The sequence below is a fragment of the Melopsittacus undulatus genome, chromosome 3, assembly GCF_012275295.1.
Source record: "Melopsittacus undulatus isolate bMelUnd1 chromosome 3, bMelUnd1.mat.Z, whole genome shotgun sequence".
Classification (NCBI taxonomy): domain Eukaryota; kingdom Metazoa; phylum Chordata; class Aves; order Psittaciformes; family Psittaculidae; genus Melopsittacus; species Melopsittacus undulatus.
Window position 1 is genome coordinate 57,974,118 of NC_047529.1, and position 24,127 is coordinate 57,998,244.

Here is a 24,127-nt window from a genome sequence, read left to right on the forward strand (position 1 = left end):
AATTCTGACATGAGATTCTAATTATTATAGTCTTGTCAATTAACCTCAATATGCTCAAATTCCTTCCTTATACATTTATGTCCACCCATACACCTTTACAATACCTTCTCAAATGCTGCCTCAGTAACAATTTAAATTACAGTATGAGAAATAAAATCCATGGGAAAAAAGAATAAACTATTCACAAAGACACAAACTTGTCACATTCAGATTTAGGTTAAAATATTAAAATTTAATAATACCTTTTGAACATACAATCATGTAAAGGAAAGAGTAAAGACATTCAAACAATGAATATAGATTTTAAATAATATTTACAAATTCTAAACTGAAGGATGACTATAAAGTCACAAATACTTTAAATATTTAGTAGAATATAGTGTAAATTCTAATATAAATTAGATATTAACTTCTGTTATTTTTTCCAATGATAAGTCTAGTCTTTACATACTATATACATTAAAATACTAAAAAGTTATAAAATTCTGTTACTATGCAAAGAAATGGAAAATACATCAGCTCTGTCTTACTGTACAATATCCCAATTGAACTTTCTATAGTGTTCTGTGCAAAAATAAACGGCACTTTGACACGCAACAAGGCATAAAGTACAAGTGTGTCCATTAGCAGTATGCCATCTGAGTGCAAGGGAACTGAAATACAAATGTCATTAACCATATAGGTGAAAAATCAGAAGCAAACTGTGGAAAGAGATTCTGACAAACTTTCTGATTCAGACTGAAGTAATAATGAAAAGCATGTAAACTGATTTCCATACACATCTGTAATTTTTTTAAAATGAAAGTACAGCATGCTGAGCAGTCTCTTGTAAAGGTAGCAAAGTTACTTTTGGCAACGCATAGTGGAGGAAAAGCTGAAGATCCTATAGGAATTCTGAGGCCCAGCCCTGGCAACGCACTGCAGCATCTAAGTTGCTTTTCTATCAACAGTTTTCAAAATTATGCATGCCACCTGAAATTGCATGTCAGTAGCCAAATGTTTTCCAGACTTCCTTATGCCATTGTGTAACCATAGCTTCCACAGTGCAGTGCAACAAGAAGCCTGTCCTTAAGGATTTCTTTACTTGGGTATTCAGGTAGCTTGAGCATGTTGATACTGAAAAGTAAAAAAAAAAAAAAAAAAGTCATGTCACAGTTCAGCAAGAAACCCAACAGTAAAGATTTCTGACTGAAACCCCTGATGTCACATTTAAAAGAAGGAAACAAAGCCGTGCTGCATTATACTACCACTGAGCATTACAGTACCACTGAGCATTTGAATACATTGCAGGAAATAATATTTTTTTTACTTTAGTCAATTTTAATACAATGATTTAACTTCAATATTCCCTTATTAATCCCACTGCCTTTAGTTACGCAAAATTAAGTAGTAAACTCTGAGCACACAAAACATCCATCATCTGGGTTAAAACCCACCACTTTCACTTTGGATAGTGAATACTGCACAAACCACCTAAATTTGTGGAGGGGTTTCTAATTAAAATATTCAAAACAATGGTATTTTTAACTGTGATTGGCATGAAATATACCCATTTTTAAGATATTTCAACATGACTAATTAACATACCAGGTGCTTGATGTTGGTAAAAGATTCGCAGTATATGGCACAGCAGCAATTGTAAAATTTTGCAAACCGCTGCCACCCATTATATGGGCAAAACCACCATGAGGCACCCTGGAACTGAGAAAATTAACAGAAATTAGACCATTACAAGAATTTTACAAGCCAAAAAAACTGTAGTCTTTGCACTGCAAATATCTCTTCCTGCAAGTAAATAGACAGTTACTAATACTTTTATCAAGGTTTCCCCTTTCTTATCCGTATCAGAATTCTCACAGTCTAAATGCTTTTAATTACAACACTAAATAATGCATTTGTTTACATTAGGCATCAAATTGTTTGAATTACATTTAAGAGAATTCTATTTGCAGGAGTACTCATTTCTACAACCTGTTTTTACAACAGAACATTATCCCAGTTTAGGCCAAGATCCATGATTGTTTATATTTACAGTTTAAGAAATATTACATGATAAAGAAGTTTATTCTCCAATTGCTATCCATGGGACAACTGACCAAAGTATCCACAACACGTCTTTTCATTTACTACTCAGACCAATTGTTTCAAGTAACTAATAAAACCATTACATCAATCACATTATCCCACAGTGACAATCTACAGCAAAACCAGAGCACACTAAAAAAAAAGAACCCCAGAAAACCAACCAACCAAACAAAAATCATTGGCATTTTCAGGAATGAATTCTCAGTTGCTCAGATAACTTAATTCTTTTCCTTTAACCAATATATTATTCAAAGATTATTCAAGGTGATGTAGACAATAGGCCTGGAGTGCCTCACTATAATTTTAAACTAAGACAAATATAACAAAATGAAGAGATTTTTATATCAACCTAAGCTGACATGCATTACATGGTAACATGTTGTTAGCACAGCCATCACACACACACACAAACACCACCCCAAAATCTAAAAAAAATACAATGTAAAAGGCATAAGGACTAAAGAAGTTGAACGTGAGGCAGCAGTGCATCCTTGCATAAAAGGCCAGCAGGCTCTTGGGCTGCATCAGAAAGTCACCAGCAGTTAGAGGGAAGTGATCCTTTTCCTGTACTCTGTGAGAAACATCTGGAGTCCAGCAACAAGCTCCCCACTACACAAGGGACAGGGACTTTCCAACCCTAACTGTTCTATGATTCTATGTATTACAGCAAGTTGAGCAAATGGCCACAAAGATGGTAAAGGATTGGAGCACCTGACACAGGAGGAGAATAAACTGGGACTGTTCAGTCTGGAGAAGAGAAGGCTCAGGGGAATGTGATCAATGTATATGAACACCTGAAGGGAGGAATAAGTAAGATGGAGCACAAGTCTAAAGATGGAGCACCCAGTGGTACCCAGTGACAGGAGGCAACAACAAGCTGAAATTCAAGAAATTTCAATTTAAACATGAGAAAAAAAATTTTCACTGTGAGGTGGCCAAACACTGGAACAAGTTGCCCAGACCAGCTGAGGAGTCTGTCAAAACCTGTCTGGACAAGACCATGCGCATCTGGCTCTAGCTAACCCTGCTCTAAACATGGGGTTGGACTAGTCAACCTTCAAAGGTCCCTTCTAACCTCAACTCTTCTGCGATTTCGTAGCTAGGACAAAAAAAAACAAACAAAAAAATGGAATCTAATAAAACAAAATAAAACTTCCATTAATGTAACAGCTGTAGGATTTTGCATTACGAGTACTTAGACTAAAAACAATGCTCCCGTATTCACAGAATCAAAGTGACTGTAGAAACCAGGAGCAAGAATGGAAAAGAATGAAGTAATGTTTCCACTCATAGTAAAACTTGGCAAAAATGCAAAAGAGTAGGGGTTGCTACTGCCAAATGTTAAGGAGCTAGGACACAGCTCACAGTAATCCTTTTAAACATACCTTTAAGAGCTAGCTATAGCATAGTACAATAGTCTGAATCACCTAGCTTAATGGCAGCAATGTCGGGCATATAGTTCTAGCACTGGCAACCTCTATGGAGGGAAGCACTGATTATCTGCAGCATAGTATTTCTGACACACAAATGGAATTGCGCTCACAGTCACAGTTCAGAACAGCTGTAAAAATTTTACAGCAGTACTCTTTCATACCATGGTTTTGGTTTGCATTTCTAATACAGTGCTGCCTCCCCTGCAGTGGGCTTTTTCTTGTTCCTCCAATGAACCAAGGGAATTTCACATTCAAATCAGCAACAGAACACAGACCTAACTTGAAAATTTCCTACAGCAGGTCAGAATCAAACAGTACGATCAGGGCTTTGAACATTTAAAACTAACACTTGGTTACCAATTTATGCCTCCAAGAATGACTTTTCTTCACACGCAAAAACTGCCAATAAAGTCAGACTTCCAAATATGTGCAAATAAGATCCCAAAATCTTACCTTTCCTACTGTGTGTGTAAATAGCCTTCAGCGAGACCAAGGATACAATTTCACAACTTTGAAAACTTCAACACTTACGATGTTTAAGTTTACATACGAATCTTGTCTTTTCTACCTATTTTTCCACTTAGAGATTTCACATAAATTATAACAGTGTAGAGGAGATACTTAAAGTCAGTTTCCTTATGTTATGTTTTACTTTTAAAAGTAGTCATATACTTCTATCACATTTATTAAATATATTGAATTTCCCTTAAAAGGGCATATAGCTTATTATTTAATGTAACCACAGCCCCTTAAGAAGTTGAACAGCAATCCTGACACCTACAGAATACAAATAAAGTAGAATTTATCATGATACGCTGTCAACACTTCCCTCCAACTAGTAACTAAAATCCCGATTAAAAGTTGCCAATTGATAATTAAAAATAATTTAACCAAATACTATTAAAAATACAAAATAGAACATGAGTGGAGAAAAACATAAAAGCATGTGGAATTGGAAATACCATTGCAAGAGCTGCCAGCAAAGAAAAACTAGGTGGTGCATAAGTAAACTTTCAGATCCCTAACATGAGGCACAAGAATATTAGGCTTTTTCTTGAGTGTGCCAAGACCTTTTAACACAGAGAATGTGCTATTCAAACATTGCTCATGGAAATTACTTTATTGTTAAAAGATGTCTCAAAACTGGTACTAATGATGAATGCAATGGTATCCCCTCTGAAACTATCAAAGCAAGGCTTCATTGCACAGAAGAGAAAAAAGATATAAGAATGGGGGAAGAAGACAAAGTTTACAAAATAGATGTCAGAGAAACACTAAAGACAATCACAAATAGAATTGCTTTATTTAACCCACTAAATAAATGCCATAGGCTTTGATTGGAAAGAAAGACTAATACCACTCCATATACACACAAAAAAAAAAGAAAGAAAAAAGTGAATAAGCGAAAGAGATTAAAAGGAAATTGAAAAAAAAAAAAAAGAAAAAAGAAAATTTTGAATGCAGTCTGCCAACTGCTACACAAACAAATTCTTCACTAAGGAAATGTGACAGCAGAAAAAGATCGTATTTTGGAATCAGGTATAATTTTATTGTAAATTTTCACTGAAGATACTGGCCTATACAGTGTCCCGGTTTCATCTGGTGATGAAACAGTGAGCAGTTGCGTGGTACTTAGTTGCCAGCTGCGCTTAAACCACATTCACTAGACTAACTGGCATCTTAGCTCTCAGATAACTCAGCATCTAAATCTTCCATGCCCAGAAACTAGGACTGTTTCTGGATTTATGTGAAAAACTGCCAGCTGCATACTCCTAGAGGTAACTTTCAAAAGTTAATATTGTTATGGAAAAACACACCCTTAGTAATTTCAGTTACTGAAGAAAAAACACACAGGGTTCCTAGCTGATATCAAACAAAATAAATAAACAATTTTGTTTAAATTGCAGACCATAATTCTAACAAAACATACCAAAAATGTCTTTCCTACTAACAAGAAATGGGGAAGAACAAGTCAGTATGCAATTTGTAACCAAAATGAATGATGCACATGCACATATTAATCAGACAATGTAATTGTTTATTTGACAGAAAGTGTGCCTTAGAATCAGTAGATTATCCCAAACGCCATAAAAATAGTGAATGCCACTTCAGTATCATTTGGAATGTTTTAAGAAGCATTTGAAACATGACCTTACATCTTAAAAATCCTCATTGGCCATCTGGATTTAGAAATAGACTAGTCCACTGAAAATGAAAGACCAGACACTGGTATGCAACAGATGTGCACTTACAACTGCAGGAATCATTTCTGAAGATGACAAAAAGAAAAGATTGATGTACAAAGAGCTAGTTTCTTAAATTATCTGTGATCCCTAAAATCAATGAAACTCATAATAAATCAAGTGAAACTAATAGAATTTGAAGACCATGTCATTTGATGATACATCCATGACTGTGAAATTCCTTGGTATAAAACACGGAGTTTGATGATCTTCATTTGTATTTTACCACTGCTTTACCACAAAATGTACAAACTAAAGGTCAACTACCCTATGAATATGAATAGAAGGGTATATCAAATTAAGAAGATTGTGCAATCTCTTAACTGCCACTAGAACAAGATTCCAGTAGATGCCACAGCTCAGGTGCCACATGTATCAATGGATCCACTTTGCAATATGTCTGTATACACAAACTCAGCAACTCACCCAGCCCACAGGGGCATTTATTGCTCAAGACCTTCCCCTACTGCCCCCAAACCATAAAGGAAATAAAAGTGGGTTTCCCTGAAAAACAATTAGAGTTTAGGACAGAAATCTTATATAAAGCAAACAAAGTCTAGCATGAAGTTACATCTTCACTTGATTTTGACACACTACACTAATGTTGAATTCAACTCAGCTTTGTTCTGTTTACACTGACTGAAGTGATCCCTAGTTACCTCATATATTAAAGCCTATATATATTACTGGAGAAGCCAAGAGCCACATAAATATGCAACAGGGAGAAGAATATAAAGTGAGGTTAAATTCACATTCCTTTCTTAAAAATTACCTGGGACAGCAACAAAGGCCTCCTGCAAATTAGTCAGGTATAATAAATACATTATCAATCATTTTCCTGGCAGTACAGGCAGCTAAAGTTTAACACACACTTTGTCTACTTGGATCAAGATATAAAACACAAAGTATGCAAAACAGTTTCTAGTTAAATGACCTTGTATAGTAATCTGAAGTCTCTTGACTTATTACTGTGTATCCAGACAATATATTTGTTGTTACTTCAGAGTTTCTCACCTGCCAGTAACGAACTGTAACAGTAATACTCTCTCTTCCTGAGTAAGCTCTTCCACAACATCCCAGAACCACTAAATGAAAAATAAGTTATTTTTATTTTCCATTCAATACTTGTAGTACTTGAAAAGATAAATATTCCATTCATTGTTTTACCATTATGCATTTGTTACTTAAATGGTGGAAACTTTCATATGAAAGTCATTTAACATAGGAATATAAAAAAAAAAAAAACACACAAATTTCAGCCATAATAAGCTTCCACAAAGACATACAGAAAATGACAACAGCAGCAGCACCATTTTTCGGGTTAAAATGCAAAAGTCTACACTATTCAAGAAAATAATTTTACCTGAATAACTTGGTCTCCTCTCTCATAGCCACTGGTGTATTCTGTATTTTTTAACCAATCATTCACATCGATTTCTGGCATACCAGACAGCAAAAGCTCCTTCAGAAGAAGCACACAGACTGCCATTAGTCTTCCTGACTAACCATTAATTTCAAGTGTTTATGCTATTTTAAGAAGTAATGCTTTAAGTTGTACAAAAATTACAGTGCTTTCTTCATTTAGTTACAACCTTATGGAACCTAATTTTTTGACTGATCTTTAATACAGAAAGATCCTTCAATTCAGGCAACTTCACACCATCTGTTTCACTTAACTACACAGTATCAAAAGTGAAAAATTATTGCCAAGAACCTAAAAGATAAAAGTGCTGAGTTCTGGTACAACTTGAGGCAAAACTTGAGATGTGTTGATTACCTATCAAACCACCACAAAAACTTCCCAGAACTTGATTCTGTGACTCAGAAAAAGTAAAAACAATAGATACATCTCCTTGTTTTTAAAGGACTTCTGTCTTCCTCAAAGAAAATATTAAAAGGCTTAAAGGTCACAACATCCTGATTCCATCACGAAACTATAATTTAAGGCATTTATCACTGGCACATGAAGTTATCACATTCCAAGAAGATGGTCATTATAAGTAATTAGGATAAGAAGGAATACACATATTGAGATCCTCACTGACAAGATGTTCAGGAAGCAAAATGGAAGTGAAAGAAAATGTTTATTTTCTAGGTACCAAGCTCTATTTCTACCTAACTGCATTACCAATGAAGTATGCTGAACAAAATGTTTTTAAAAAAGTATAGATATTTCTGCTTACCAGTTCATATTCATCAAAAAGCTGGATCAAAGACGGTGGAATGAACATATGGAAGCCTTGTAAAAAGGCATTTATCTGAGGCTGAATGGCTCTTGTCATTCTAAGCTCCGTGACAAGCTGGACATACTCAGCCTGCAATGTAGTAAAAGCCATTAAGATATACAACAGCAAGAACAGATTAACGCTCATGCAAACACACACAAACGCAGTCCTCGACATATACAAATCTCATCTATTCTGAGATATTGGGTCCCTATGCACTTTTTACGTACAAAAAGCAACCCAAAATAATCCAGAAGACCCCCAAGATTTCAGAGCCTTCCCTCTTTCTGCTCTTCCCCTTTCTTTCCTTCCCAAATAGGAGTGCTTAAATCTTAACACAAACCAGGACAAAAAAAAAATTAAAGAAAAAATAAAATAAAATAAAACCACCCACAAAAAAAATCCCCACACAACAGGGAGTTGGACTAAGTGAATTAGAGTAAAATAAAGGAACTGAAAAACACTTAGTTTGTCATGTCTACATCTAATACAACCAGCATTGTGATCATCTAAGAACATAAGGAAATGTTTGCAAAGAAAACTATTCTATTAATCAGGGTGGAGTAACTCAGAAAAAGGGTAAACTGCTTGTCCTGGGTTCAACAGTAGCAGTTATTTTTCTCCTTCTTAGTAGCTGGTGCAGTGCTGTTTCTGACTTTTAGCCTGGGAACAACGCTGATAACACTTATGTTTTCAGTTGCTGCTCAGTAACACTTACTCTGACAAAGGGCTTTCTGAGTCTCATGGTCTGCCAGGGAGGAAGCAGAGACAGGACACCTGACCCAAACTAGCCAAAGAGGTATTCCATACCACAGCACACCATGTCCAGTATATAAACCGGGGGCAGTTACCTGGAAGGGCTAGATCACTGCTCAGGGTCAGGCTGGGTATCGGTCGGTGGATGGTATTCTCTTCCCTTGTTATTTCCCTTATCGTTATTATTATTGGTGGTAGCAGTAGTGGGTTTGTGTTATACCTTAGTTATTAAACTGTTCTTATCTCAATCTGTGGGAGTTACATTCTTTTGATTCTCCTCCCCATCCCTCCAGGAGCAGGGGGAGAAAGGGGGAGTGAGCGCTCAGCTGCATGGTTCCGGGTTGCTGGCTGGGCTTAAACCACAACACTGCAGGAATATTTGTGAGCCAAAAAGCTTTCTTGCTTTCCCCCCATCTCTTGAAGTCTAACACAATACATTACTTATCCCTGAAACTTTGTTGTCCTAATAAGAATATCAATGCTCTCAAAAAAGTATTAAAAAATCTCTCCAGTTTTTTAAAAGGCAAAAAGCCAGAAAGGCATTTACACGTGTGAAATTATAGTATCATAGTTTGCATGCTTTAGAGATGTGGGAGCTCCATCCCCTTTAGAAGATGCCAGCTAGAAAAGGAATCCACTAGAACTCTGGTTTTGTTGAAAACTCAAAAGCCTAGAAGATGGTTAATAGAAGAAGGTTTTTAGAATGAGACACAAAAAAAGTGCCAATAATAAAGCTGTATAAACATGTCTCATCTATCCTGACAAAACGAATAGTATATATAATATTGTCGTGGTTTAAACTAAGTCCCCCAACTCCCGGAGAGTTAGGAAGGAGAATCCAAGGAATGTAGCCCCCACGGGTTCAGACAAGAATGGTTTAATAGCTAAGGCATAACACAATAATAATGATACAGCCAATAACAAGCGAAAAGAATACAACACCCCACCAGCCACCGACCCATAACTCACTCCACCCTGCCCGGCCGAGCACCTCGTGCTCCGTCCTCCATTTTCCTCCAGAGCTCCACCCTTCCTGCTCTCTCTCCCAGTATGCATCCTGGGCATGATGTGCTATGGTATGGAATACCTGACTGGCTAGCCTGGGTCAGGTGTCCTGTCTCTCCTTCCTCCCAGCCTCCCCTCCTCCCCAGCAGAACACGTGCCTTGAACAAAAGGCACTTGAACAAAAACACCCTCAAAACATGCTCACTATCAAGCAACTATTCCCAGCCCAGAAGTCAAAACACAGCACTGCACCAGCTACAAGAAGGAGAAAAATGACTGCCACGGCTGAACCCATGACAAATATAAAAGTCTAACAAAATTTCTTTACTCAAGAAAAGAGATTTTGACTTGAGAACAAAATTAATTCCTGAATTAAGGTATCAAAGTAACTCAAAGTAATGAATCATGATTTTTTAAATAATGAAATCATGAAATATATCTCCCAGTTAAACCATCTCAACTATCCCTTTCCTTCAAGACAATAATCTTACAAAAAAAACACCTTGATTTTTAATTTTAAAACCCATTAAACTAAAGTACACCTGCACAAAAGCAACCAACCATTCTTTCTTTCCTCCCTTTCAGAGTAACAGAATGAATCATGGAATCATGTAATAGTTAGGATTGGAAAGAACCTTAAGATCATCTAGTTCCAACCCCCTGCCATGGGCAGGGACACATCACACTAAACCATTATCACCCAAGGCTTCATCCAACCTGACCTTGAACACTGCCAGGGATGGAGCATTCACTACCTCCCTGGGCAACCCACTCCAGTACCTCACCACCCTAACAGTAAAGAATTTCTTCCTTAGATCCAACCTAAACCTCTGCTGTTTAAGTTTCAACCCATTACCCCTTGTGAAGCAAGAAACATTTCAAAACAGAACAACATTTTTCAAAGACAGATCATTACATTCACAGTATAGACGGGTTGTCATGTGCTTTGCAATTGAAGATACTTTTAAAAGCATTACCACCATCTTATTCAAGTGAGAAAACAATCTGTGAAATGCTCTGAAGAAAAGGAACATTACCTAATCAGATCTTCAACTGCAGAGCTGTTCCCAAAAATCTAGTTTCAATTCAGCCAGTTCCCTACTGCCAGTGAAACTGAAGGCACTCCCCCTTCTCTAAAGAATTAAAGGGGCAGCCAAAGGAGACTAACTGTACTAGACAAAAATCAGCCTCTGTGAACACATCTTATGAGCTTCCAGGAAGAAATCAGAAGCTTTTAGCATTATCAGGACTGGAGACGAACCAGTGTCTTAACACTGGTCTTCAACATTCTGAAATACTTGTTTTACACCTCTGAAGTTGCTGTTACATAAATAAGTCTATTCAGAAAACAGGGCTGTAGACAGAAAAATTCACAATCTTACGTTTAAAAAAATCTATTAGAAAAAATGACACTTAGTTCAAAGTAAGTATTTTTGTAATGCAGAAAATGTTTCATTATGAGAGAAAACAGTCGCTGTACTTTAGGTGTAAGAAGAAATGTTTTAAACAGCCTGGTACAGCCGAACATCCTGACTATCAGCACTGGTGCATGCTTGCAGCCCATAGCTGCCATGGTATAGAATTTACAGTTAGAATTTACTATACAATTTAATTTTTCAGTTAAAAAAAAAAAACAACAACAAAACAAAGCAAACCAAAACCAAAAAACCCCACAAGTTTTTCTCTGGTCACTTAGATTTTATTCCGTCTCAGAAGCCTCAGGAACACATCACAGAACAAACACCTACATAATTTCAGATCTATATATCCATTCCTAGACAGTGCATAAGAGGTACAATCCAGCCTTCTTTTAAGAGGGGAGATTTGACTGAACACACAATAGACAGGCATCACAAACATGATGATAAAGTTTAGCTTGGGTGAAGTGTTGTTCTGTATTTTCCTTTGAGGCAGATCAAGTACAGATTATGCTTCCCTGATTTCCCTGAACTGAAACAGGGATCAATGTTCATTATTATGTTCAGATTCAGAAAGAAGCTCAATTTCAAAGCTGTTTGGAAAAGAAAAATAAAAATTTTTACTGCCAAACAGCACAGGCAGCTCAGATAGACAAGTCCTGGGAGGCCAGAGAAAGCCACATCATTGTGCACATATGCACCAGTTTTTGGAATAGCAGATGGACAAACTTCGCCTAGCTCTAATTTTACCTTTTTTAAAACGAAAGTAGAAAACTACAAAAATATGTACAGCAAAGAAAGAAGAGAAATGCCTAGCATGGACATTGGACAACACCTGACTTTTCCCTTTGAAGTCTCCCCATTACCACAACAAAAGGCAGTTGAGCCACTACTATAACTGATACTTCACTATGTGGATGCTCCAAATTGCAACACTAGGACATTTGTGTTGTCCAGCTGCACAAACATTCACCTATTACAGTTAATACAAAAAAGAAACTTCCTTCATTCAAACGAAACAACTTTTTAAAAACAGCTATTACTACTGCTCCTCAATGGGGCATTTATTCTCTTTTATTTTGCTTTTCAGTAAAAGGCAGATGGGTTATTTGCAGAAGTTCCGGGGGGGGGGGGGGGTTTTGGGTTTGGGTTTGTTGGTTTGCCTTTTTTTTTAAAGGAATAAAGATTCACTTGAAAATTCATTTTTACAAGTGCCGTCCTTTAAACAGGTAATCTGAAGTGTGCATACACAGCAAATTCCTTCAGAAGCTGAATTTTGTTCTCCCAGAGGTACAGCAAGGACAATGAGTTTTAAATAGCAATCTTTTATTCCTGAGGTAAATGCAGAAAAAAAAAGAAAGATATCTCATGCAGGGGAAAAGGAAAGATGTTTTATAAAGTAAAGTAGACACTCTCCTGCTTAACCTGTTAAAACTGTTAAGCCTAAACATACTGCAAAACCATTTTGCATTCAAGAAATTAGGAAAACGTCCCCAAACACCACAAAAACACGGATCTACAATTTTCAAGATCTTGGTTCAACACTGTCAGAAAACCAGTGAACAAGAAAGAGACAGTGCCATCTTACACATTTGTTGATTTCACATCTTGCAGCTTCAAATTAAAAAGTCAATTAATATTACGTTTCAAAGCCGCCACAACATTAATCTGTTTCTTACCACCTTTCAAATAAAAGCTATACAAAGCCTCGTACTTTTATGCCACAGCTGAGGAAAGCTAGATCAGATACATCAGATTCAACCACCCTTTTCAGTCAGAAGTTAACAGAGCAATTTAAGCTACTAACAGGTAGTATCCTTATGTGGGCAAACTTCTAATTTCATGCTAACTTATATTAGCTTTTAAGTAGTTGTTATGAAACAACAATTTATGACAAGTACACCTATTTTATATACTGAGAAGCTGAGACTGCCCATAAACAAGAATCAACATCCTTGCCTTCACAATTAGATTTATCATCCATATTCTTTCATGAATGAATATACTGCAGGAAGCAGTGCAAAATCAGGCTAATAATACATATTTCTGGTTCTGAAATGACGCTCTGCCTTAATAAGGATTACCCATAAAAGAATGCAGTGTCAACTGCTCAAACACAAACCAAACATTTGTTAGGACACATGCTGACACCAAGTGGCCATTTACCAATACGGCAGCTAGCTACATGACTAGTAAAACTGAACGAATTCTGTGTACACAAAAGAGTCAGGCTACCTAAACACAAATGGAAAGCAGACATGAGGATCAAAAGACTAAATGATACAAAAAAATTGCAGATCAAGCAATGAAACTTCTGCAGTTACTAAAAACTGTATCATGAGTAACTTCAGAATTCAATTAGACTGATATCTACCTTAATTTCTACATGATATCCAACATCTGTGTTTTACCACATTTGTTTTTGAACTAATGCTGCAGAGAATTCAGGGACTTTTCAAGCTGTTACTATTACAGTAAATTAAAAAGGCAGATTATTTCCATACACACCAAGTGACTTGCAAATGGCTGAAAAAGCTTCCAGTAGCCTTCTACTCTGCTAACTACCTCTATGCTACTGCAGAGTAATCCAGTGCCGTAGAATGTCCTAGAAGGCAGCATACTTTGCAACACTACCTACAGTTTCAATTTTAACAGTTCCTATTGTTTTACTTTCCTCATATATATACCGATTACTTAAATTTAGGAATATTTGTAAGCTTTAAAATAAACTCTTCATTTAAAGCTGATTCTATTTTCCTTCCAAAATTTCTGTGAGAAAGGTCTTTCCCCAAACCTGATCACTTTCAAAAACTTTAACCAGCACTATTTGTATAACATGCTAAATTAGGAAAAGGGGGAACAGTGTTGGCACTCTCGTGTATTTCCTTCAAAAGAGATGTATGATTTATGCTTCCCGTTATTCAGAAATTCAGTCCAATGGCCTTTCTTATACTCTCAACTTCTGAAGAGACCCATATACTCACCTTATTTTCCTGTGTAACAAGTATACTTGCACCCCCTGGCTTTAATGGCACTTCTTCCATTGCTCCAAACACATCAGTCTCAACAGAGAAGGTCAGCTCTAAACCCAGATCACTGATATCATTATCTAAAATCCACTGCAAGTTCTTTGCATACTCTGGATCAATAGATGCTACATCCTGATAATTTACAGGTATACCTAGAAAAAAAAAAGAAAAAAACCCTCAAATAAGCAGTATAAAGCAAAAAGGATTCTAACAATATATGGTACAAGACTGCCCTCTAGAGATAAAACAGAATAATGCAGTAATAGCAATAAGAGATTCACCATTACTAACTACAGCAGAGCTGTACTTACTACATTCTAGAAATATTAAATAATCAGATTTCCTCTGTATGTTTTTCTTTCCAGCGAAGCACATGGCATACCACTTGAGCAACAATTTGCACAATTTAAGCTCACTAATGGAATGCAATAAAAGCTAACCATACAGGACGCACAACATTAAATGAGTTTCCGAAAAAAAAAAAAAAAAAACCAAAAAACAAAACCTCAAGGTTTTCCATGTGATATATTTCTCCATAGAATAACACCTTTTCCCCCAGAAAATACCTGGGGGAACAAGAGGGGAGCAGGAGAAAATCCTTCTGTGCTTAGAAAATAATTTCCAGTTTTCTTCCTTTCAACCATTTTTGCTATGAGACCTACTATACAGATGAAAAAAAATATAGGAATGTTACATTTTCAACCTGAACTTTCAAGACATTTAGAAGCATTGAGAGTTGCTAGAAGTTTGACTTCTATCCAAGTATAAAAACCTGCCCATTTGCAGCCCCTTCACAGACATGGCACTCAAATTTGAGTGAATGTGTCCAGAACAAGGTGACCCTGAGTCTGGGCACAAAAGCAAACCCCAATTACTTTAACTGTCATGACAAATACTTTAATTCTACCAAGACAGAGAAATACCTGAGAAAAGAGGCAGGGGGTGAGCATGGCAGTAGGTTTAAAAAAAAAGCTAGTACTCTGCTTCACCATCTTATGCGCATTATGAAATGTCACAGGGTGCCCATTAGAAGTCTTACCATGCTATGGACTACAGAGGCAGTACCCCAGGGAGTAACACAAAATTGAGAAGTTAGCAGGCAATGCAAGCATCTAAGTGCAAAAACTGTTAACGGTATTTCCCTGGAAGAGCTGACTAGTGCTGAAATGGTGCGCACACAAGCTACAAGGCTACAGATAATTTACTAATGAATTTTCACTGGTAACTCAAAAAAAAAAATCTAACAGCTGTCTAGTAGTTTCTAGAGGACTGTAAGTTTTCCCAACTAGTAAGCATGTGCATTTCAAATATGAAATGTGGAAATAATGATGTCTCTGAGGCATATAAGCAAAACATGTGGGAAAAGGAGACTGAAAAGCAGGAATTGGAGACTACTTTAGAGAAGAAACTGAACCAGAACATTATGAGACTACACACATAAGCATGTTGTGAGACCAAAGTACTAAGCTCACACACCTCCTTGACAGAAAATGTTACCTATCAACAGACTCAAGCCTGGCAATTATAAAGAAACTGTCAGATTTACCAGGACAGAATTTAAATCCCTTGAAATAATATTTATCTTTCTGTTGCTGTACCCTTAGGGCACCTGTAGTTTGAAGAGGAAGAGAAATCTATCTTAGCAGATTTGTGATAAACAGGTATTTCTGTGCAGCACAACTTCAAAAAGATACAGGTAAACTCTGAGACAAGTTCAACAAGTATTCCAGGATTTAAGGCCTCCAGCTCAAAATACACTGACCCAGAAATTAATTTTCATTTTTGTCTAAACTATGCCAAGTAATATAATTTTTACACCATGAAAGATGGGCCTTTAATCTAACACCAGATAGCACAGTTATGAATGGATCTGCTATGTGCCTTTGTGGGTTGGAGGTAGAAGTTTCCTCTTCCAAACAGAAAACTAATTGGCTCCTTAGAAAAAATACAAAATAACTGGACAACAGCACTAGTGAAACTCTCTTCCCCTGTTTAAGCAGAAAGCAGACAAATAGAACCTTGAGAAAAATAAACCTAGGAGGCCTTATTAATTTCTGACTGCATTTCTGCCTCAATTCTACATCTGTAATAAAGTGCAGCCCTAATAAACATCAAGGCCTATGGAATAATGTTTGATCATGACACACACACACACATAAAAATAACGCAAACTACATATCTACTGTGTTATAAAGCACATTAGTTCTCCATTAGTTGGGTCATCACTTAGGTTGGCGATCTGTCCTTGTCCCTTGCCTACCAGATCCTGTTGCAGAAAGATCTCAGCTCATCACAGTGAAAAAACATGATGCATTCACCTGAGTCTCAAAAAGGTAGTCACATTTGTTCATACAGGTTTTGGCTTCTAATTAAGGCACTTCCACTTCATGTCTGTTGACTAAAGAGAAGACTTCCTCTGAAAGAGATTCACACTGTCCCTCCGATACAGGGGGTCTTACCACACAACTGTTGGATTCAATGCCATCAACAGGAAAAGCTACAGAAAATTATCTCAGTGCAAGGTGAGAAACCAAACGGAATGGAAACAGTCTCAGACTTTGAAAGATTCCATATTCCATCACTTAAGACCTGACAAGTAGCTGAAAAGAATCTCTATGTCTACAACCTTGTAACTTGTATTTGGCATGAGCAACAGCTAGCATAACCCAGAGCTGAACCCAAAATAAAAATAAAGCAAAAACACTTCGAAGCATCTGCTGCTGTGCAACTCGGGTTCCTTAAACAAGAACAGAGGAGATGCACAAAGCTGAGGGAAAAGGCCTCAGAAAGGTTTAAATAAACCACTGTACCTGAGGCAGAAAAAGCAACTATTTTGGAAAGTGGAGGTGCAATTTTTACAGTTCTCCGTGTCTGATCAATAACAAGAAGTGACAAAAACCTGTTAACCTTTTGAACTGAAAGAAGTCGAACGTGCACAAACCAACAGAGTTCAAGGATGAGTGCTCAACAGAATGATAAGACCTTACTAAGAGGGAGTGGTGAGCTCTCATTAACAGAGACTACTCACTGCTGTTTGCAGTAGTTACTCTAGAAAAACGAGAAAACAAAAGGCTGTCAGTTCAGAAATCAACAAATCCAGTATCAGGGGTCCAATTATAAAAGAACACAAATTCATTAGTAGTCATTTCCAAAAGAGGTGACAAGATTAACACTTGACTACTCTCAACGTATCACTGAACAACAGAAAAATACATTTTTCTCATTTGTGAATACATCATATGAAGACTAGTCTGCATCATTCTTCTGCTCACACAGAGGCATCTCTTGATGACAGAGGCCAACCCTTAAGTCTATGCCAAATTGTGCCACACAACAATATGTCTGCTTTGGAACTGCTTCCATATGTGAAGACCAATGAATAGGAAAGCCTGATGAAGCACTGCCAACATGGTGCTGCTTCAGACTGGCTGTCCTCCATTGCCTCTTACCCAGTACAGTCACCCTCCTAAACCAGAAAGCACTACTGAGGGAGAGAAGTAAAATACCCTTTGCCAAGAAGATCTTGACAAAGATGACTGAGCCTGCACCATCAACAACTGCAGCAGTGTTTCCTGAACATTTTCAGGGAAGACAAACAGCAAATCTGAAGTTAAAAGTTGATCTGCCCTGGTCTCAACAAATATCACCAGAAGACTGTAGGTAGACAGAATGATTACAGAAAAACAGAATGAGAGGCAAAAAATTCCTTGAAAACTGACAGGTCTTAAAATAAGGAGTGGCTCTTGAAGAAAAGTAAAACTTTCAACATCAACCTAAAGAATATTAAAAGAATAATGCTTAAACACAAAGGAAATTCTGCATGCAGCAACAAAGGAATTTATGTACTTAGAGAAGTAACAGAAATGCAAAAGGAACTTATCCTTCCATCACACCTTCATAAAGAGGAGAAGTCTTTCATGAGAACACAGAATAGAGGGCATCATGTTCAACAACCAAGGAACACAAAGGTTCTCAGAGAAGAAGAGAGAAGAGACCTATACCACAGACACTACCAGCTAACAGTCGTACTTCTCTATTAAAAAGAAAAGTTTATATTTTTATGAAGACTTCTGATCAATCCTTCTGAATGCTACATTAAGTGTAGGGATTCACCTTAAAGCATTACTCAACTGAAGAAGTGCAGGCACAATAAAGATGCTTGACAGATTTTTTGCCAGAGTTCATAAATATTATCAACTTTGTAAAGTCTGTCCTAACTTAGCTAGAAAATGATAAAGTTTCCTTTGTCAAGAATGACGTTACATGGCAGGACAGATAATTTTCACAACTGTGATGCAAGAACTGCACACACCACAAACACAATTGATTGACACTAGTCTGCCTTTCAGGCATTCCTCATCAGCAACATTAAAGACAACTAAATCATATTGTTATGCTTCAGACAGATTAATGATGCCTTCCTTGGTTTTAATTTAAGATCCATATTTAAACAGTAAGATTAGCTATTAAAAGTTTCTAATTGTATAGAATTTCCTACATGCTAATGTATTTCTGCATTTTGCAACTATAACAGTTGCTAACAGAGGCTCAGACTGCAATAGCAATTACTGCCATACTATGTCGTGACTCATGTATGTAAAAGTTTAGCAAGACATTTATTTCCAAAGACTTTTTCACTTTTAAAACATACACTGCTTACATGAGTAATAAACAGGATTTTAATAAAGCCATACCAAGAATATGCTTGTAGAATGACCTCGTGAAGTAGATGTTCACCAGCTGCCTGTGATTGAGAGCTAGCCCCAGGATCTGTCCTGCAAAACGGAAGTAGTTCAAATGGTCTGGATTTACAGAAGAATTACTGTTGGGCTGGAAAGTTGTTCCTATAAAATAAAATATCATAGAATGTTTCATTACTTTTTAAGTGAAGTTCAAAATTATCAAATACACTAAGCATCTGAAACCACTGAAAGTGTTGTATTTTGAGGTTTTAGAAGATTATCTGCGATTTTTTACTTATGCAAAAAGATGTCGGAAAAAAACGTACTAGAATGTAATGGCATCCTATTATCACACTGATACTGTGCCACAGCGATATATAGCCACTTTCCAAGGCACCACTATGAAATAATTAATATAAGGGTAATCACGACATGCTGAATTTGGTCCTCCATTTTACTATATTGCTATATGTATTTCTTGCTTACTTTAAAGGGCCACAATTCACGGTATCAACTTGTAAACATGCCCAAAGGAAGGATCAGAATGCATGTACTTCCTTTTATCTGGCTCCAGACAGATGCAGCCAGAAAAAAGTTCAGTCAGGGTGTCCTTCGAAAAGACCACTTCAGACATCCCTGAACTTTTCTTTTAAGCTTTCAGGATCTATGCCTGTTCTGTTGACCAAGTTCCTTGCTACTTCCAAGACTTTGTAAGGCAGAACACAAAACATTTATCACTTGCTGATGATGATGATGTAAAATGTCCTATGGACAAAGATTGACTTTATATGAAGCACCAAAAAGACAAAGTCAAATACATGGTAGACCTTTCAGATCAACATCTGGTTTTACCACAAAAATTAACTGAGTGAATTAATGGATTTCTAAAAGAAAATAAAGGAATACCTCTACAGTTCCCTATAGAAAAGACTTTCTATACTGCCCTCAGAGTGCTATATCCTTCTTCTACCAGGCAGAAATACCATGGACTCATTAAAATCAACAACTTGTTCTCCTCTTATAAAAGAGAGAACAAAATCAAGGAAACTTCAGATTAGGAAAAATATTTCATCTGTAGTTATAAAAATATACAATGAACAGATCACTTCTCTGTATATATGAAAACAATTCTGCCAGTGTTGCTTATAAAAAGTAACAATCCTACATTCTGAAAGCAATTAAGTAACTTTTCTATTATAAAAGATGACACCATAAAGTTAGGAAAAAAATAAAAAGGCAAAGACATACCATCAGCTGACTGGGTAAATAAGGCATAATCTGGGTTAACTATTTCACTGGATAAAATATCAAACCACTCACGCACAACACCCTGTCCCTGCATGTCAAAAGAATAAAACATGTTAGTACATAGAAATTCATATTAGTACAACCATCACTGCACAAAGAGTTACACAGGGCAACCAGATATTTCTTAATAAAGCATAAAATTTATTTTAAATTAGGATTTTTCACAAGACTTGTGAAACAGAATTAATATTTTCATATATATCATAAAGGAAAACCATGAAATTTTACCCACCATGCCTTCTTCTCCATGAAATCTCACAGCAATCCCCTGCTTTAGTTTTGCACAATTTGCTTTAGAAACAACTTCACAGCTACTCCTAAAAATAGAATCTAAATAAAAAGCACCAATTATTTTTTCTTAATCTTAATTCATATTTCAATGTATTTCAAGGCTATACTAATTCCATTTATAATACAATACCTCTGTGAACCAAAAGGATGTCATTTTCATTGACAGGCCTGTGCACCATGTCTGAATCTGGCTGCCCAGCATGCAGATGTTCATAGAACCACTCACAGCGATCTTTGAATGGCTACAAAACAAGGGGTATATCACATTATATAGATGCATTCAACCAAGTAATTCCCCTCTCATAAGCATGACTGGAAAATGGTTATACATACTTCTCAACTAATTCTTGAGATGTGCAGAGTCACTTGGTGCTACCTCAATATGCTATACAGTATTTTGGGAAGAGGAAAGGACTAAACATACCCTTGTGTGCTTGCTGAAGTCTGATATGCAGAAAGGCTGGACCATCAGTTATCATCACATAGGAGAAAATAGCATGAAACTTCTTCCAGGGCAGGGGTAAAAGGAATCTATATAAGTCAGTCACTGGCTTCTGTAGCACTACTTACTATCAAGCACTTCTGAGCACATTTGCACAAATGATATAAACAAAGGGTACTTGCAGTTAAGTTCACTGGCGATAAAAAACAGCCCAAAGGGACCAGAAAGATTCCAAAGCAATTCCTAGCTGAGAAGATCCTAGTTTGTTTTCAATATTTAGATAAACATTTTGCAGTTCTGCCAAGAAAGATATGAACCAAGTATGGCCTCTCTCATCTATCACAATTCACAGCACACACTTTTAGTTGATCTTACAGTTCTCAGGGTCTCTTCATTATTCAGAGACAATGAATCTCAAAACTGCATATTTCAACCAAAATTAAACAATACACCTAGACCATGTTCCAAAAATAAAATACAATTACCAAAACACCAGTGTACATCTAAAAATAGAGGCACAACTAAAGAAATAAATCTTTTGGAACAGACCCTTCACAATTATTGTGGGGTGGGTGGAAGGTGTCTGTTCAGAGGAATTTACCTTTATTTTCAGCAAATTCTGTCTTTGACCAAAACAGTTTAATGTAAGGAACCTTTCTAATAGAGAACAAAGCAAAATTAAATCAGTGTGTGCTAAATAAGAGTTTTAAATAGCTCATTATTAGCCAAAGACCATCTTCATTCATAATAGAGAAAACATGCAGCCTTGTCCCTCAGCCACAAGCAGACAATCATAATCTTATAAAGCTAAGTGATGAAAACATGGCAGATGCTTAACACTGAAGTGTTATGTGAAGCAGCAGACTTCCATATGGGGAGGTGTGGGTGTGGTGTTGACTCCTAACTTTTCCACTTAACTACATTAGCCTTACTCTTAGAGTAATACTATAGTCTTGAATTCATGCCACATGTTAAACTCAGAAGCAAGTCTAGGTTATGCAAAGCTTCAGGATTTTACAAATAAAAAGAAGATCAAAACCTAAACAAAAGGAAATGGTAGGAAACAGAGCAAAGAGTAACAAGACAACATTATGTCGCACTGAAGGAGCTATCGCTAATTAACTATGGCCAAATCAACTAATAGCGGTGTATTTATCCTCTGGTTTATCTCAAAATCAAGTCAACTAAGGAAAAATCACAGCATGTTAAAGCTGAATCTATTAGATGTGCACAAATAAATAATAGGAAGTAAATTTTAACTGAAAGTTGGACTTGTAAGACTTATTTAACATTGGTCATCTCAGGTAAGATTTAAACATGCATTTCAAAGAATTAGAAGTACAGAAATCTGGCTGCCATGTCTGTTTAATCTCATCTTTCAACATCCCAGATTCAGAAGCACTGGAGCCCACACTTAGTTCTTCCGTCCTCCAGAAATGTATTTTTTTTAAATTGTTATCATTATTATTAAACAAACTCATAGACATTGTAACCAAGCATCTCCTGACATTTACCTGGGCTTTTATGATGTGCATAAATCTGGACATTAGTTCAGGACACTCAAGAAGAAAATGGAAGTGATCAAAAATTATTTTGGGATTTCTGAAATAAAAATAGGTTAGAAATCTGTTAGTCAGAGATCTAATAATAACACTTCATAATACACAAAGTCTACATAAAGAGAAAATGAAATTAATCACAGAGAAAAGTTCCAACAAACTCTTCATTTTCATGTTTTCTTAATTCATGTCTCCAAATTACTTGCACTACCTCATCCTTTTAGCATGGAGGATTACAAACAGCTCTCCAGACAGAAGCAATATTATAAAGTGGGCAGTCCAGATAAGCTCTGGAAATAGCCAAGTGTGCAAAGATGGTTTAGACTCCTTTAATAAGTTATAATGTATAACACATTTGAGGAAGAATGAAAGCTTTCACCTGCCTCAATACAGAAGGCGTTTTTGGAACGAAAAAGAAGGAAGAATGCATTAAGGAAATTAGTCTGTTGCTCTGTGACAAAAAATTTGTTCACTAAATCTCACAATCAAATGCAGAGCAGCTCATTTAACTGAGCTCTCTGAATCACTTCCCTGAATCAAATTTCCCTGAATTTGGCAGGACCACTGAAGTGCATGTGGTGCACATGTATTTTGAGGTTATTGTTGTGACAACTCATTAAGAAGAAAAATACGAGTTCGAATTATCTGGGGGAGAAAAAAAGCAAAGAAATTATAAATTCCATATTTCCCGAAGCTTACCGGTTAACAAAACACTTAAGGACATCATCATGTTTACAGACAAACTCTATAAAACGAGGCGACGTCATCCTGTGCAAAAAATGTTTTAGTTAATGATATTGAAAATAATTTTAATTACATAAACTGTTGCATTCTTTTAATACAATATTAAACAACATCCATTTCTATTTAAATAACAAGCCAATCATAAAACTAAATACTCAGCAGCATTAAGATTTCATAATACCCAGACAAAACACAAAACTGACAATCAAGAAGGTCAAGCAACCTCACCACTAGCTCTTATCATATACACGAACAAGAAAAGCCCAAACTAACAGAAATACAATTAAACCCTTCCAGCTTTCAGCACAACAGAAATATTTATATGGAAAGAATGATGTTATATGCACAACAGACATGAAATGCATTGTTCTGTATTTTTGCTCATTGTATATAATTCCTACCACACACTGTATAGATTGTGGCAAGGGAGGAAACAGTCAGGAAGAAATACCCTTACAAACGCAAACTTGATAATGGGGGACAAGGTTGTATTTAATGGCTTCATGAAACAACAAAATTACTTGCCAAGCAAGCATCTCATACACTAATATGGAACTTTATTTTTTCCTCCTATTTTTATCTGGAAAACAAAGTAAGGATTAACACAGGTGCAAATTTTACTCCTTTTATTTACAACTATCTCCTGTATTTTTTGAAACAGAGAAATTCTTATGTGGATCCTTTAGCTTAAGCAAAAGCTAATACTTGGAAGCAAGAATAAATGCCTCTCATCAAGTGCCTTGAAAGGTTGCAAAAAATACTGTAAAAAGTCCAGGATAACAAAAAAAAAATATATATATATATTAAGAAAAAAAACCAAAACATCAACTTAGCACACACTCATCAGTTTTGATGCTGAAAATTCGCAACACCGTAGTTCAGTACATTAACAAAAGAATGCCCAGAC

The 24,127-nt window shown here is 36.3% G+C and overlaps 1 protein-coding gene across 3 annotated transcripts in view; it reads right to left on the reverse strand.

Annotated features, from left to right (window-relative positions):
* Nucleotides 1-211: 211 nt before the first annotated feature.
* HACE1 (HECT domain and ankyrin repeat containing E3 ubiquitin protein ligase 1) overlaps nt 212-24,127 on the reverse strand; it is a 52,125-nt gene continuing 28,209 nt past the window's right edge. For all 3 annotated transcript variants that reach the window (XM_005154657.3, XM_005154656.2, XM_031053998.1), the window contains 12 exons: nt 23,176-23,244; nt 22,432-22,519; nt 20,606-20,717; nt 20,417-20,514; nt 20,125-20,212; nt 18,889-19,038; nt 14,150-14,346; nt 7,945-8,076; nt 7,125-7,223; nt 6,776-6,846; nt 1,588-1,701; nt 212-1,116 (listed from right to left, as the gene is read on the reverse strand). In XM_005154657.3, the coding sequence (XP_005154714.1) occupies nt 1,014-1,116; nt 1,588-1,701; nt 6,776-6,846; nt 7,125-7,223; nt 7,945-8,076; nt 14,150-14,346; nt 18,889-19,038; nt 20,125-20,212; nt 20,417-20,514; nt 20,606-20,717; nt 22,432-22,519; nt 23,176-23,244 (1,321 nt within the window). In that variant the 3' untranslated portion in view covers nt 212-1,013. The remainder of the gene's footprint in view (nt 1,117-1,587; nt 1,702-6,775; nt 6,847-7,124; nt 7,224-7,944; nt 8,077-14,149; nt 14,347-18,888; nt 19,039-20,124; nt 20,213-20,416; nt 20,515-20,605; nt 20,718-22,431; nt 22,520-23,175; nt 23,245-24,127) is intronic.